At 58.2% G+C, this 16429-nt stretch overlaps 1 protein-coding gene across 5 annotated transcripts in view; it reads right to left on the bottom strand.

Annotated features, from left to right (window-relative positions):
- Window positions 1–8819: 8819 nt before the first annotated feature.
- The window catches only part of RPTOR (regulatory associated protein of MTOR complex 1), a 346540-nt gene continuing 338930 nt past the window's right edge, over window positions 8820–16429 (bottom strand). For all 5 annotated transcript variants that reach the window (XM_082861744.1, XM_082861740.1, XM_082861741.1 and 2 more), the window contains 6 exons: window positions 15298–15404; window positions 14340–14467; window positions 12522–12608; window positions 11536–11652; window positions 11137–11266; window positions 8820–10474 (listed from right to left, as the gene is read on the bottom strand). In XM_082861744.1, coding sequence (XP_082717870.1) covers window positions 10406–10474; window positions 11137–11266; window positions 11536–11652; window positions 12522–12608; window positions 14340–14467; window positions 15298–15404 — 638 coding nt within the window. In that variant the 3' untranslated portion in view covers window positions 8820–10405. The remainder of the gene's footprint in view (window positions 10475–11136; window positions 11267–11535; window positions 11653–12521; window positions 12609–14339; window positions 14468–15297; window positions 15405–16429) is intronic.

The following is a 16429-nucleotide window of genomic DNA, read 5'->3' as shown; positions in this document are numbered from 1 at the left end:
AAAAAAAGGGGGCCAAAACAATTACAATACAGGTATACCTCGTTTTATTTCACTTCACAGATACTGCATTTTTTAACAATTGAAGGTTCATGACAACCTTGTATTGAGCAAGTCTATTGGCACCATTTTTCCAACAGCATTTGCTCACCTCCTGTCTCTGTGTCATGTTTTGCTAATTCTCACAATATTTCAAACTTTTTCATTATTATATTTGTTATGGTGATCAGTGGTCTTTGACGTTACTACTATGACTCGCTGAAGGCTCAGACGATGGTTAACATTTTTCATTTTATTTTTTTTGAAATTTTTTGCCAATTGGGTCTTTTTAAAAAAATATTTATTTAGGCTGCACCGGGTCTTAGTTGTGGCATGCAGGATCTATTTCCCCCACCAGGAATCGAACTCGGGCCCCCTGCACTGGGAGCAGAGTCCTAACCACTGGACCACCAGGGAAGTCCCTTGGGTTTGCTGCTTTTTCAGTGACCTGCCCACCTTAGCTCTGGGCCTTGACCCACCGGGTTCCCAGGAGAAATCAGGGACCCTGTTTTGATGGCAGCACCTCTACCGTCATGCCTGGCCTGCAGACTTTGGAGGGCTTTTCAAGAACCCGAGGTCCTCACCAAGGGCTTTCTTGGGGCCTCTGTCCAGTGTGTGTGCTTCGGGGCCACGAGGGGCTCAAGGAGCGGGTTGCACCTGATAAATTCATGTCAAGTCCTTGTCTGCCCCAGCCCTTGTAGTCTTTCCTCTGTATTATACCAAGAAATTCCTGGCACCTTAGCTGGGCCATGTTAAGTCCAAGTTTCCAGCAACAAAGGAGCTTCTCACAGACGCAAGCAAACAGTGGGGCCCGAGTCTCAGGTGCCCATACTCTGTCCAGCTCCCTGGGGGTCGGCTGCCACGGGCACCTGTGAGGGACGCCCCCACAAGACTCTCCAGTGTGAGTCAGCAATATCTTGGTATTCTTGGGGCGTGAAGCAGGTAGCTGCTTCGGTGGGGTCTTCACGAGTGGGGGCGGGAGGGCTGCCTCAGACAGGGAGCAGGTTTGCTTCTGCTGGGAGGCAAGGCTCAACGGATTATGGGGGTGTCACGATCAGTCCACTCAGCTCTCTCCATCTGACTCTTTCACACTTAAAGCTCTGACCTGGTGAGGCTGAGAATTCAATTTACATTGTAATCCTACAACCCACAGGATAAAACTTGGGGAATGATCTCCAGACACAACAGTCTTGCTACAAGAAACAAGATTTTCTTTTATAGTAGTCCTACACATTTTCTGCTTTTCTGATTCTATCTTGAACAGAGAATTTAAAGCCCCTTGCTTGTCATTTAAAAAAAGGAAATCTTCCCAGTGTGGTCAGAAATCACCAGCCCACCCCACAGTCCTGATTTCCCCCAGGATGTTGCTTTGCAGCTGCTTGGGCTCCCAGAACCTGGCTTTCAGGAAACACTTCCTTCCAGGTCATCACAGAAAAGTGTGTGGCTGCAGCATGTCTCCACCACCCGCGTCCAATTTGCCACAGACTATGTTAGTCTCCCTGGCTGCCATGACAAATTACCACGGGCTGGGCCACTCAGACAACAGAAACTTATTGTCTCACAGTCTGCAGGTTGGAAGTCTGAGATCAAGGTGTCGGCAGGGCCGGCTCGCTCTGAGGCTGTGAGGGGGACTCTGTCCCAGCTTCTCTCCCCGCTTCTGGTGGTTTGCCAGCAAGGCCTGGCATGTGGAAGCATCACCTGGCCTCTGCCTCCATCTTCACGTAGCCTCCTATCTGTGTCCAGATTTCCCCTTTTCATAAGGACTCCAGTCATGTTGGATCAGGGCCGACCTGAATGACTTCCTTTTAACTTGATCACCTCTGTAGAGACCGTCTCCCTAAATAAGGGCATATTCTGAGCTATTGGGGGTTAGGACTCCAACATCTGAATTTTGGGGGGACACAGTTCAGTCCATAACACAATAATGAGATCATCGCTGCGTACAACCAGTTCTGGGTTTCCGTCTTCGAAGGTCTCTGTCCTGGACTGACTTCTGGCACTAACTATGCATCAAGCAGGAAGATGTTTATTACAGAGATTATTACGGAGATTCAGCCCTTCAAAACCAGGGTTTCAGGAATGAAGGTCAGGGGTCCCATCACTGGATCCTGGGGGCGTGGGAGCTTTCGTAGACTCGAAAGGAAAGGCTCGGCACAGTGACCCCCTGCCTCACAAACACACCTGCCAAGGCCCCAGTTGGCCGCCCCTACACCTCTTCCACCATCCACAGCTCGGATGGAACACTTAGTACCAGAGGAAATTAACCTGGAATCCTGATGGGAGGCCTTCCAGGGAAGGTACAACGGGATGGCCCTTACCTGACTCGCAGACTGGGGCAAGCAGGTGGAGTGCAAGTGCGGCCGCGCGGGCCGGTTTGCTCACAGGTGTAGCTGACAGGGCCTTGCGGGCCGGGGTGGCGGGCCAAGGAGCACATGGCAGGACTTGAACCTCCACCAACTGAGGCCGCCTTGGGTGACCAGCGCGGGAGGCCATCCGGGACCTCCTGCCCCTCATCGTTCCTCGGCCTTCATCCTCCGCCCACCTTCTCTGCCCACCTCTCAGCCTCCGCTGGGTGCCCACCTTCCCAGGCCTCCAGGTTTCACTCCCAGACAAGGGCTCTGATTGGTTCTCTCCAGGCCAATCAGCTGTGGCCTTGCGGGCGTCATGCCTTCACCTGAGCCAATCCGCAGATGGGTGGGCGGGTGCTCGCGGGCAGAGAGGAGGGAATTTCCTCCAAAATAGGCGCTCTTCGAGGCCACGAAACGCCAGCGATTCTGGGACAAGCCCAACATGAGAATGTGGGTCATGCCGATGCCTGGTCGGGCCAGGACACCCCAGGGAGGACGAGCTGGGGGGCTGGCCGGGGGTGAATGTGCAGCATGTTAAAAACTGTCAGGGTCCTGGTCAGGGGTCCCCAGGGTCAGGGGTCCTGGGGGGTCAGACTAAGGAGGCGGTGGGTGACAGCAGCAGAGAACGCGGGGTGAGCCAAGGAATCTTTTGGAAGAAGTCGGAAGAATCCAGGCCAAGTCCCAGACATTGGGTATGAGCCCAGGAAATAGTGCTGAAGACACAGATGAGGTGTTGGCGGGACCAGCTGCATGGACGCTACGTGGGCACAGAGGATGGGGCAGCCCCGGGTGCGGGCCGGTGGGAGTTCCCAGGTGGGCGTCCTGGGAGGGGGGACGTCCTGGGGAAGGGCGGAGCTCAGAGAGGCCGCGGGGAGAGGGGCTGCAGGGGAAGGCCCTGCCTGCTGGTGACCCTCGAGGGACCCATGAGTGGGGACGCTGGGCCGCAGCGGGTCAAGGGTTGAGACACATCTTTTGGGGGCTTGAGAGCAGAAGAAACGCGGGGCCTCGGGGAGGGGTGCAGGGCCGCAGGGGCGTCCACTTTCCTTCCTGGAAGTGTAGCGCAGGACGCTCAGCCGGGCTGCGGGAGGGCAAAGGCTAGCCCCGCAGCGGCCACGCGGTGGCGCTGCAGGACAGCCGGGCGGCCGCGGGACAACACCAGGGCCTGGGATGTGGGCCGGCTCCCCGCAAGGCGGTACGGATACCCGTCCCCCAGCACTCCGCATCCCAGCACTGGGCACCTCAGCACTCCCACACCTAGAACCCCGCACCTCGCACCCCACACCGGGCACCCACCCCCGGACACAGGCCATCTGGTACCCCAGCACCTGGCACCCCTCACCTCAGCATCTCGGACACTGTGCCCCGTGGGGAGAGCACCCCACAACCCAGCACCCTGCACCGGTCCCAACACACCAGCCACCTGGCACCCCAGCATCTGGCATCCCACCCCCAGCATCGTAGCGCCCTGGCATCCCTGCACTACAGCACCCAGCACCAACAGGCAGCGATCCCTGCAGGGCTTTCAGGAAGGTGGGTCCGAGAAGAACAGATGGGGTTGGGGGAGGATCTGCCATGGGTCTGCCCTAGCTGGGAGAAGCTGGGAGAAGCCACGTCCTTTGAGGTGTTCTGCAGATACTGAAACCCCCACCAGGTGGAAGAAGTTAACTGTATGCTGCCCACAAGCATGGAGACCCCAGAACGAACGATTGGAACCAGAAGGTTGATGATGTTTACTCCCAATTACCTCACCTCCAACCAATCAGAAGAATGTTCACGCGCTGATCACCCCCTGCCCCCCCCCCACCCCCGCCCCGTCTTTAAAAACTTTTCCCTGAAAGCCTTCAGGGAGTTTGGGCCTTTTAAGCACTAGCTGTCTGGACTCCTTGCTTAGTGCCTACAATCAGTGCTGCGCTCCTTCACCACAACCTGGTGTCAATAGACTGGCTTTACTGTGTGTGGGCAACAGAGCCAAGTTTAGTTCCATAACACATCTTCTTTGGAGAAATGTCTGTTCAAGTCCTTTGCCCAGTTTTGAATTGAGTTGTTTGTTTTTCAGTTGGTGAGTTGTGAGAGCTCTTTATGCGTTCTGGATATTAAACCCTTATCAGATATATGATTTGCAAATATTTTCTCTGTAGGTTATTTTCTTTCACATTCTTTTTTTTTTCACATTCTTGATGCATGGAATTGTTTCACTTATATGAAGTCCAGTTTATCTGGTTTTTGTGTTGTGCTTCTGGTGTCAAATCTAAGAATCCATTGCCAAACCCAAGGTCATGAAAATTTACCCCCATGTTTTTTTCTTAGGAGTTTTATAGGTTTAGCTCCTATATTTACGTCATTGATCCATTGTGAGTTAGTTTTCGAATATGGTGTGAGGTAAGGGCCCACCTTTTGTGTGTGAATATTCAGTTGTCCCAGCACCATTTATTAAAGGACTATTCTTTCCCCAGTGAATGGCTTTGTCACCCTTTTTGAGAACCAGTTGCCTGTAGGGAACTCCACGTGGTTCTGCCTGGGCTTTGGTGTTGCTCGTTGCTGGCGGCTGCCACCTTCCCTGTGGAACTAGGGCTGCTGTCCAGTGTGGCCGGGCTCTCTCACAGCACAGCCCCCAGGCCACTCCTCCTGCAGGGCAGGGCACAGTGGGTGCTGGTGACAAGCTCTGGACCGGGCCCCTCCCTCCTCACCCCAGTCCCTCCCCCGCAGTTGGGGGGGGCCTCTCTGGGAGCTCCCCTGTCTTGTCTCCTGTGTGGAGAGGCACTGGGCAGGCTCTGCTGGACCAGAACCTGTGCCCCCCGGGTGTCTGCCCCACACTCAGGCAGTGGCTTGTCCCCGCAGCTCCTCTTTCACGGCCTCTCCTCCTTCACACAGCAGCAATGTCTGGGTTGGTGTATCGGATGCCTCACCCGGATTTCTGATCCTCAGCCACTTGTCCCAGCTGCACACTTTCAGGCCGTGTGGACGTGGGGCTGCGGCTTCCTGTGCTGGCCCCTGGCTCCCTCCCTGCACATCAGCCCTGGGGACCAGGGGGGCTGGCGGGTGGGTGGGTGTCTCAGGATGTGCCTACTGGCTGGGGAGAGGGGTGGGGACATGAAGCCCACCTCCCACCATCGGAAAAAGTCCCAGCCCCACCAGGTGGAGGCAAAGGAGACCTTTGCTCCAAGACGCAGATCCAGGGGCTGCAATCAACCTGCCAGGGTGTCTCTTCCACCTGATGCTGCTGAGGAGAAATTGGTGGAAACCAACTAGCTCAGGGGCTGACAACAGCCCAATTCGATCTCTCCCCGAAGCCCCATCCTGACCCTCGAGGCCGGGCCACCTGCCGGGACCACAGGGCTCGGGAGGGGTCTCTGCCCTCCCCACCCAGCCTGGGTCTCCCACATCCTCCCCCACTTGCTTCTGGTCCTATGAGACTCGGCCTCAGAGCCACCTTGTCCGTGCCTGCACCCCATGCTTTCGCCAGAGTCCCTGTCCCCACCCACCAAGCGCCACTGTCCCCCCTGTCCAGCACATGGCAGGGGCTGTGCCGAATTGGCCCCTCCAGACGGGGCGCTGGGGCAGGGCTGCAGGGAGTTAGGGGGGTTCAGACTTCAGCCTGAGTTTAGAGGACACAACTGGGCACATACCAGCTGCCATCCTCTCTCTGGTCCCCCTCTTCCTTCACCTGTTCTGGTCGTACCCCATCTTCACCTGCCCCAGGCTGTGAGGCACTGGCCACTTTTGGGGGCACATGGGCCTCCAACGAGCTTGTGCAACTGAACCTGAGAAACAGAACAAACTTGAGAGGTCAACCCCTCTGACCCCTTCCCAGAGGAGCACCTGCAGAAATTCCAGGAACAAGATAGTGGCCGGCCAGCCTCATGGCACCCCCAGCCCTTGTCTGTAATCACCTTCTCCCAAACTCCCTCTGCCGGCCCCACATCCTGAGACTGGAATCACCACCGCCCGCCTGCACGCGCATGTGTGTCTGCGTGTCGGCCGTGGGGAACACGTCTTTGCCGGGAATTCTTGGCCCCTCCTGTGTGTGGAAGCACAGCGTCAGCACCGGCAGGAGGACCAGGCTGTGGCCACGTCTCAGGTGGTCCTGTGCCGAAAGCTGCTGAGCCAGGAGGGACCTTCCTGGTTCCAAGTGACCCACAGAGCAGAGCCTTGCCGAGCTGGATGACCGCATGAGACGCCACTTCCCTGCCCACTCTCTCCTCGGCTGGATGGCTGTCTCTGCACAGCTGTCCCATACAGTCGTCCCTAGCTCCTGGCCCGCAGGCCGACACTGGTCATTTGGTGCAGCTGGGCTCTCTTTTCCGGCCCTTCACCGCGGCTGTGCGGCCGAGTGGAGGGTGTGGGCCTGGGCCTGGCCTGGCGCCCTCCTGTGGTAGCTCCTTCCACGTGCCCATCTTTCATTTTTATGAGCACTTGATTTGTACTCAAATGCTGGTGACAGAATAACTGATGCTAATGGGAAAAATATTACTCTCTCCACTGAAGCGTGTCGGGTGCAGCTGAGTAAATGCTGGGTATCCTTCTTGTTTAAAACAAACCATAATTTAATTCAGGAGTTCCAGCTGCTCAGACCCTGGGTTTCTATGGCAACAGCTCCCCTCCCCACCTTGGAGCAGGCGCTGTGCTGGGGAATCCACCCACTTCCCGGCAGCCTCCCTCATGCGCCAGGCCTGGGGGCCTCCCCAGGGATGTGGGGGCAGCTGGCCCTGCACGGATGGCTCTGGAGAGCAGGGGCCATGGCCTGATGCCCTTTTCCCAGTCCTCTCCTGGCACTGAGAACAGGGATTGACGTCTTCCTTCCCATCTCAGCGTCCATCCACCTCCTCTTGGCCAGCCCCCGCCCCTCGGCCTTTGGGGGCTCTGCTTGGTGGGGGACTTGTAGACAGAGAGAGTGGCCAGCAGAATGAAGTCTCCCAAAGGGGCCCACATCCTAATCCTGGGAGCTGGGACCTTGTTAGGTCACGTGACAAAGGGGATTAAGGTTGCCAATCGGTGACTCGTGTGGGGAGAGTCGTGGATTATCCTGTGGGGCCACGTCATCACAGGGTCCTTGAAAGAGTGAGGGGGCAGAGTCTGAGTCGGAGTGATGCCCTATGAGAAAGACTTCACCAGCACCGCCGGCTCTGAAGGAGGAGGAAGGGGCCACAAGCCAAGGGATGAGGGCAGATTCTAGAAGCTGGAAAAGGGGGAAGAGGGATTCTCCTCTGGAAGCTGCGGAAGGAACCTTGCTGACTCCTGGTTTTAGGTCCAGCGTGGGGCTCTCCAGGATCGGGAGGGTAAGTCTGTCCTGGCTAACACGTTTGGAGTGATTTGCTACAGCAGTCATGGGGGCTGACATGGGGGCTTCATTGGTCTGGGACCAGGGGCCGGGTGGCCCGCCTCCTTCCCAAGTCCTGGCCCCTTTCTTCCCCCTGTGCCCCCGGCAACTCAGGCCCTTGTCACAGCCTACCTGGTCTCCCCTGGGGCCCGCCCCTTGTCCTTGGTCAGGTCGGCCCCGTCTAGCCCAGTGAACCCCGTTCACTTCCGGTCGCCCCTTCAGCCCCACTGTACACGGCTGGTACCCGATGCCACCTGCCTCCCCGCCCACCACAACCCCTTTGCGGAGCAAAGTTCTTTCTCCGGGCCTTGAGGTCAGGATGCCTGGCTGGGATGCAGGTTCCTGCCACCACCCAATGGGTGTGGCTTTGGGTGAGTTACTTAACGCCTGGGCCCCATTTCCTGTCACGGGGGCAGCAAGAGCCGGTGCCCAAGCCGTCTCCAGTGGGACCCACATCTCAGTGGGACCCCTGAGATGTGAGGTGTGCTTGAGGGGCCGGGACCCCACGGGCCTGTTGACCGCATCTGTGGGAACATCCCCACCCAACCTCAGGAAGTGTCTAGGGATGGCAAGGCCTGCGGAGCCACAGGGTCCCGTCTAGAATCAGGAGCCATTTGGAGCAGGGGGGCCCTGCAGGAGATGACGTTCCAGCCCCCAAAGGGGGGACGACCCTGGACCACCAGGTGGGCCTGAGGAGTCACGCGCTGACAGTGGAAGACCTTTTAGGCTGGGGTCAGAGGGGATGCTGGCTGAGGGTGGAGTTGCGGTCCCCGAGCCATGGGATGGGCGTGGGAAGGCAGATGCCCAGAATAGAGCGGACGCAGCCTCCTGGCCTCTAACTGCAGGTGGTAAATAAAAGAGACACAAGAAGTGGCAGCAGGAGTCCCTCTGGGAGCCTGGGCTCACAGGTAGAGTGGGGTAACCCCACATTTAAAAGGCACCCCAAGTGCCTTTTCTTGGACCAACTGTCCAAGCCACAGGGCTGGGGCTGTGCCTAAGGGGAACGAGGGCCGAGAACCACCTGCTTGGTGCCTGGAGTCCCCGAGGGCACAGAGGACTTGCCTTAAAAGACAGAGCCTCCAGCCAACCCTCTGCATATTTATCTTTTATTAACAGTTTATCGCTCTTACTCTCGTATTACAATTCCATGTTTCATCAAAGTCTTTCAATTCTCATTTTGGTAAAATAAATAGAGATAAATGAACCCTTAGGTCACGCTCTCTCGAGACTCTGTAACTTCATGATTGAATTTTCGCATCAGACCTGTGAAGACAGCCCCTCTGCGGGGCCTCTGCGCTTGGCCAGGGGATGGTTTTGTCTCAAAACAAACAGAACCGCATATGAGCTCAAAATCTGGAGTGGAACCGCTCCGTGAATTGGCTGTGGGTAGTCAACTCTGCATCTGTGGGTGGAGCTCAGCTTCTGGAAGGTTCCCAAGTCGCCATCTGGAGCGCCGGGTGGAGGTGACCGGCTGTGTGCGGGGGAGCTGAGCTTTCTGCGGTCTCCCCGACCCCACGCTGCTCGCTTGCCCAGAACATGGCGGACGCTGTCCTGGAACTTTCTCAGGGGAGCCGGCATGGCCTATGGGCTGCAGAAGGGCTGTTCCCCTTGCCCAGCCCTGCGCCCCGCCAAGCCCACCCACATCCACAGCATGGCTCTCCCTCACATTCTCACTATTATTGGCCTCTTATTGGCAGAAGTAGCTAAGCCAGCTCATCCCTCTATTTCTGAATAATCCTGATTCCCAAGGAAAATGGAAAAAATGCTTTTCAAAATATCATTGTGGCTGCGTCTCGTGTTCCAGGTGTGGCTGCTCAGCGCGCCGTCCCAGACGCGTGTGCATGGACATATGTGAAGCTGCTGCCCTCCCGGGAGCTCTCCCGTGTCCCTCGCAAGCATGAGCTGCACCCCTTTGTGTGGGGACAGAGGGCTGGGGCGGCACCGTTCACCCCGATACTCTTGGGGCTTGGTGGCCCCTCCATGTGTGCTCGTGTGATGCGTGTGGGGTGCAGGTGGGGAGGCCACGGTTCCCACACCTGCTGGGGAAGAGCAGCACTTGAGAGAAACAAGCTCTGTGGCCCACGGGACCTGTCTCTCCTTCCAAACCAGGGCCCCTCCTGCTGACAGACCTGCAGCAAGAACAGCTGACACTCAGACAGAAGTCCTGCCTGCGGGGAGGGTGGCTGTGTGGGGAGGGGCACGCTCGGCCTCGCCGTTTGGCCGGATGGGCCCGGGGTGAGGACCCAGTGGGTGGCAGGCCGCCTCCATCTGTCCTTCACTCCATCTCAAGCTCATCCAGTGCGCTCAGACCATCCCCAGGAGGACATCCGGGGGTGGGGGGGAGGGGGCACGGCGCGCAGCCCGGGGAGGCTGGCTTCCGTCTGGAGCCTTTGTGGACTAATGCATCACTCGGAAAACAAAACAAGTGTTTCCCCCTTAAAAACCTCAGAAGAAAACAGGACGGGAAGGGGACTGGGATGTACAGCTACTGTGTCCTCAGGCCAGGAGCTGTGTTTCATCAGAGCAGCAACCATCACACCGAGGACTCCAGCAGAGCCCCCTTCTCTGGGCTCCTGGGCGTGACAGCGAAGACAGACAGACAGACAGTGCGGGCCCTCTCGAGCCCTCAGCAGCCAGGTCAGGCAGGTGCTCAGGGCAGTGCGGTGGGTCCACTATGTACATGGCGGCCTGTGGGGAGGGGCCGCTATCTGACGCGCTTCTCCACCGAGTACACGGAGATGTAGTAGTCGTTGCTGCCCACGGCCAGGTGAGGCTGCAGGAGGGAGCAGAGAGCAGGCAGTGAGCATCCAGGGGGGTGCTGGCCGGGCCTTGACACCCCAACTCCGCCCACGAGGCAGGCGCGGGAACAAGGGCCCATCGGCTGTGGCTTCTGCAGAGATGCATCATCTCCTCCCTGTCACAGGGAATCCGCACACTCCCCATGCCTCCCACACTTGATTTTTCAGGATGGCCTCCCAGGGACAGCTCTGGGAGACTGATGTCGTGCGTTTAGGCAGAGAGCCACACGCCGGGCTCCCAGGGAGCCTCACGCCGCACGAAGGCAGGTTGGCAGAATCCTAATTTAAAACACAGCAGCCCCCAACCACACGGCCGACTGTAACGAAGGACGGCACTGTCAGCCGGGTCACAGGGGTCTGGGCTGCTCCTACCCCAGTGGGCTTTACAGGAGGAGGTTTCTCCAGGACTGGGGTCTGTGTAGGGGCCGAAGGGGTCAGAAAGGGCGGGGCTACTTCACATCTGCTTTGATTGACAGGGAATTTGGTGCTGCTTCTACAGTGAGTGCAGTCTGGGGGCTACGGCCCCTGGAGACCCTGGGCCACACTGTGGTGTGGGGAGGGGCCTGGCTGCAGCACCCCTCCTGCTGCTGCTGCTAGCCTCCCGCCCGCCCTCCTCGCCTCCCGCGGGGACACAGACCCAGTGCGGGTGGAAAGCCAGGCAGCTGATGGCGCCAACTCGCTGGCCCATGAAGCCGTCGTAGTACTTGATGTGGTTGATCAGATCTCCGCTGCCATTGTAGATGGCGGTGAACTGGTTCATGGAGCCACTGCACACGAGAAGGCCTGGCAGTCAGCGTGGGGAGGCGGGCGTGTCCACAAGGAGATGGGGCTCCTCTCTGGTCACCCCCACGAGAGGACTTGGGCCTCAAGGGCCGGGAGGCCAGGCAGGTGAGGAGTAGCAAAGGGGCCGCACACTCAGTCCCTCCACCCAGCTCTCCTCCACAGGTGTGGGGGCGGGCAGTAGTGCCTGCTGTTTACACAGGGCCCTGGGAGTTGGTCAGGCAGGGCGGGGAGAGAGAAGAGGGCCAGCACCTACCACGCGATCAGGTTTGCCTGGGGGTGGATGTCAAGGGCCGTCAGCCCCTTAATGATCTGCAGGACGTTCACGGACTCCGGCATCCGAGGGTCGAAGAAGCGCACGTCCCCATTGACGCTGCCAAGAGGGTGTTGTGGTGATGCTGGGCGGGCCTACCGGCCCCAGGACGGGCCATGTGTGGTCAGGGGCCGTCCACACGTGCAGCTCAAGGCCATGGTTCCCTGGACCCTCAGAGTGTCCAGGGAGGCCCCTGGATGGCACATGGGCCCACCCCACCGACCCTGGCAGCCAGGCCTGCCGCCGAGCCCCTTGGACCCCTCCCCAGAGCCAGAAAGGGCCCAGCTGCCGAGGCACGAAGCAGCGGTGAGCAAAGACACAGGGGAGGCTGTGAGTTATTCATTTCCGGCCAGAGATTAAATTTTGTGCAGCTGGGGATGCGGCGACGGGCGGGAGGTGAGGACAGTAGGCCACCTCTTCCCTGCCCTGGGCCTGGCGGACATCGTTTTGAGAGCTATGTTCTGTTTTCACGTTACAAACAAGGGAAGAGCATCTCTTTGAAGAAATGGTGGCTTTGTGACAGTAAATTACATTTTCTGTCCCTTTAACGGGCAAATAAATATGCGCTGCTCTCAGCACAGGATTTACCGGCAGCAGGAATGGACTTATGGGCAGACAACGGATCCGCACAGTGATACTGGCACACGCCAGGCAGATGCCGCTGTTGCGGGGAGGCTTTGCCCAGCCGCCTTGCCACCCCGACCCCTGCCGCTGCAAGTCACCCACAGGCAAAGTTCTCCAGTGGGAGGACCTGCTGTCCCCACCCTTGTGCCGGCTCTGACCTTTCTGGCCTGTCCCAGAGCAGAAGTTAATTACTACCCTGAAATGCCATCATTTCCCAGCTGTTTAAATACCAAGGACATATTTTAGATGGAGGGAAAATAATGTTTTTACAGCAAAATGTCTCATGAATATTCCATGCTCATTACCTGACGCTCATGATGTGGCCCTCAGGGTGCTTCTGGAGGTAGGCCTTCACCACCCAGGCCGTGTGCTCCCGGTATGTCATGACGCGGCTGGAGGGGAGGAAGGTGGGGTCAGGGCCTGGTGACAACTGTGGGTGTCCCTGATGCTCCGAGGCATCAGGATGGGAGGCAGGGTGGACTTCGTTTTGAGCAGAGGGAACAGAGCATTTATTTAAAGCGTCCGGGGTCCGCCGGTGCTGCGAGGTCTGCCCTCACCCTCTTGTGTTCACTGTGAGTGACTGAACCCCCCAGGTACGCCCCTCCCTGGGGGCCTCCCAAACACCTTGGGCCACGCTGGGACCTCCGGAGGCAGGGTGGCTGTCATGCCCTCCCGGGGCCTGGGCACCGCCAGCCCCCCTACCAGGACTTCACACTGGCATCTCCCTGTGGGTTTGAGGGTCAAGACCAAGAACCCCAGACTCTAAGGCTGTCGAAATGGAGGGACACAGGGGCTTTCCTGGAGGCCTGGTGAGGGTCTTTGACAGGGAGTACGGGACTGGGATGCGTGTGCTGGGGAGGTGGGGGCAGAGTGTGACATCTGGGAAGGCATCCAGGACTCAGGTCACACCCAGCACACATAAGTCTCGGTGCCTGGGGATGCACAGGAGACCCCACGTCTCTGTCCTCAGACCTTGGGCCGAAGAGGGGGCTCTGGAGACCCCAGCCCCTCCCTCACGGCCATTCTGTGACCCTCAGGTCTTCTTGGGTTGGTTTGCCAGTTAACTGCCTGCCTAGAGAGGCTTCTTAAAATAACAGTTTGACTGAGATTTGATTCACATACTGTAAGACTCTCCCTTTAAAAGCACATATTCAGTGACTTTCGCACATCCTTACAGCTATGCGCCCATCACACATCTAATTTTAGAACATTTTCATCACCCCAAAAAGAAACCCTGCTCCCCCACCTCCACGATGGCTGCTTTTGGTGGGTAGTGTGGGCTTTCAGTGGGCACCCTCCCATAGAGACCCGCAGGGAACATGCAAGCCAGGGGCTGCCTGGGCCCACTCGCCATCCAAGCCTCAGGCCCAAATTCCCGCCACAGTCTGGCTGACGCCTCTGCTGCCTGCCTGGGTCCTGCACTGACTCCCCCGACTGCTCCTGGCCCTGCAACCTCACAGCTGCACTCTCTTCCGGCTGGGGTCACTGATGGTGCTCGCCTGCTCTCAGGCCCAGCTCAGTCCTGTCCCCTCGTCCCCTCCCACGAGGGCTCCTTTAGCTCCTGTGGCTGCACATGGGCCCACCTGCTGCTTCCCATTCAAAGGCCAGGCCTGTTTTCAGGGACAAGGTGGGTGTTCAGTAAACATCACCCGGGAGCCCGCGACGGCTGGGCCTGGGTTCCAGCGTTGCTCTGCCATTTACCATCCGTGTGTGACTGGCGTCTGGACCTCCACGCTCACCGGCTCACACAGGGCACGGCGCTGGGCCCCACCTGGGCCTCAGCCCAGGGCTGAGGGGCAGTGCCCAGAAAAGCCGTGACAATGCATGTGGCCCAGCGCTGCACAGCACCCACGCGTGTCCCTGACGCCATCTTCTTGGCTATTCTTGAGTTCAACCCGGGAGGCGGTAGCCTTCTCTATGTTCAGGTGGGAATGGAGCCCAGGAGGGCAGCGCCTTGCTGGGACCCCCTGACCCCCAAACCTGTGTTCCAAACAGCCCATCCACGGCTGGTGGGAAGCCGTGCTCCTCCACACGCTGGGGGATGTGGCTCTGCGGGGAGTGCCCAGCTGGCTCTGGGGGCTGGCTCTGTCTGGCAGAGGGAGGGGAAGGCGTAGCCCAATTACCATTCGCTGAGCGCCATCCTCCTGTCGTAGACGCGGATGGAGCCGTCGCCGAGCCCAGCCACGATGAGGGAGCGGTGGGAGTCGCAGGACAGGCTCGTCACGCAGCTGTCGGCACCTGTGGGGATGTCCTAGGGCCGACACAGACCCCGTGAGGCACCCTGGCATCAGGCCCCCCACCCCACCCCCACTAGCTGCTGGATCCCTTTTACAGCCACCGTGGGTGCGTTTGTCACCCTGGCGTGGAGCTGCTGCCTTTCTCTCCACCGGGGAAGCTGTCAAGGCCTGAGGAGCTGGGCCCCAGAGGGAGTCAGGCTCCATCTGCTTGAGTGACAGCCCGGACACCCGAGGCCCGCAGCCAGGAAGGCAGGGCAGCAAACACCTCTGCGCCCATTAAACTTTCCAAAGTCTCCCTCTCTCCTAAGAAGGAAGACGAAACATATATCGGCAGGAGGAATCATCGTCGGCTCCCTCTTAAAACTCCTAATTAGTTCAGGGAAGGGTCTAGGGGGAGTCCTGCCGCCCATAAACCATCTCCTCGCCTCTCCTCCTGGCAGCTGTAAACGCTGGAGAAGGGAAGGAGGCGTGATAAATGCGCGGCAGGAAAGAGCAGGAAACAGGAAATGGGCCCCCAGACGGGGAAAAGTGCTTTTCCAATCAGAAAAGTTTTTGCTGCTCTCAGGCACACACAGGGAAGAAATCCAACACAGATGGAAACCGAATCATCGTATCCCTTTAAAAGGTGGGAGGCAGCCTGACTTGGCCCCGCTTCCCCTGCCCCCCCCACCCCGAAGACACCACCTGCTCAGAGTACTTGCGGCGGGGTGGGGTGGGGGCGCTCAAGGACCCTCATTCTCAGCCCTCGACCTCGAGGGCAATCGGAGCTGGGAAGGACGGCAGGGTCTGCGCCCACTGGCCCGCCTCGCCCCCAGGGAGGCCCCATGAGGGACGGTGTGCTTACCTGCACCTTCATCTCACGATCCGTGTCCCAGATCCGGACGATACGCACATCTCCCGAGCTCATGAGGAGCCCGGTCTCCTGTTCCCAGTCCACCACCATCCCAGCTCCTGGAGAGACACAGATGGGCACCGGTGTCACCGAGGGAGCCTGTTCTGGGCAACAGCTCAAGCAGTCGGTGCCAACCCATAGGGTGGGTCCCCAACCTCATGCAAGCTTGAGGTCGGGGTGACAATTCAGAGCCTTCTCTATATCTCTGCTGTACCCAGGCATCTACCAGAGAGACAGCAGGATCTTAGGACGGTTTGTCCAAGATGCCCACCTTCCAGGACACCTGGGCATGATCGGCAGGTCTGGAGACTTTAGAATGGGTGTCAGAGGCACAGAGATGTGAGTCTCCTGGGTCCCGCAGTCCCCTGGGGGTGAACAGCTTTGCAGCTGCCCCTCACGGAGGCAGGGGGCTGACCACAGATGGTCAGTGGTGAATGAATCGAGGACTGCCCTTCCCTACACTGGACTGGGCGGGGGGGCGAATGCCTTCAGCATCCCTAAGGGCAGCACTGACCTCACAGGAGGGACTATAAGATTTAAGATGTTTAATTATAATATTTCAAACACACAGAAAAAACACAACAGAAACCCCTGTACCCACCACCCAGATCTAAGAGCTGCTAATATCTTATCATTTTTGCTCTTTTTTTTGTTCTTGAAGTGAAATTTAAGACAGTGAAAGCCTCACTTGACTGTCCTGTCCGCAGACAAATCACCCACAGGCCTTGGGCGCCCTCCCAGGCTGGCCCCCGTGCACTCCCCTGTAGGGGCACGTGTCCAAAACCATGAACCACATCTCCCACATTTCAAAAACGTCGCCAATTTCAAACGGGGGTATATTTTCCAGCAATTTGCGTTTTTCCAGTAAGGTTACGTTTTGAGGGTTTATCCAACCCAACGGATGCAGATCTGGTTAATTAGTACTGAACTTCTGGGTAACACGCCTTTGGAGAACGAGCCCATCACTTCCACGATTCCCTGCCTGTAAACCACGCCACACTGACGTTTCCACACGCCCTTGCACAAGGAAGTGGCAGCACCGGAAAGGGGACATATCCCTGTGCGTCCCACCTCCCCAGGCGAG

This window comes from Leucopleurus acutus (assembly GCF_964270905.1).
Source record: "Leucopleurus acutus genome assembly, chromosome: 19".
Lineage (NCBI taxonomy): Eukaryota > Metazoa > Chordata > Mammalia > Artiodactyla > Delphinidae > Leucopleurus > Leucopleurus acutus.
The sequence above is the reverse complement of the archived record's forward strand: the minus strand, read 5'-3'. Positions and strand labels throughout refer to the sequence as shown.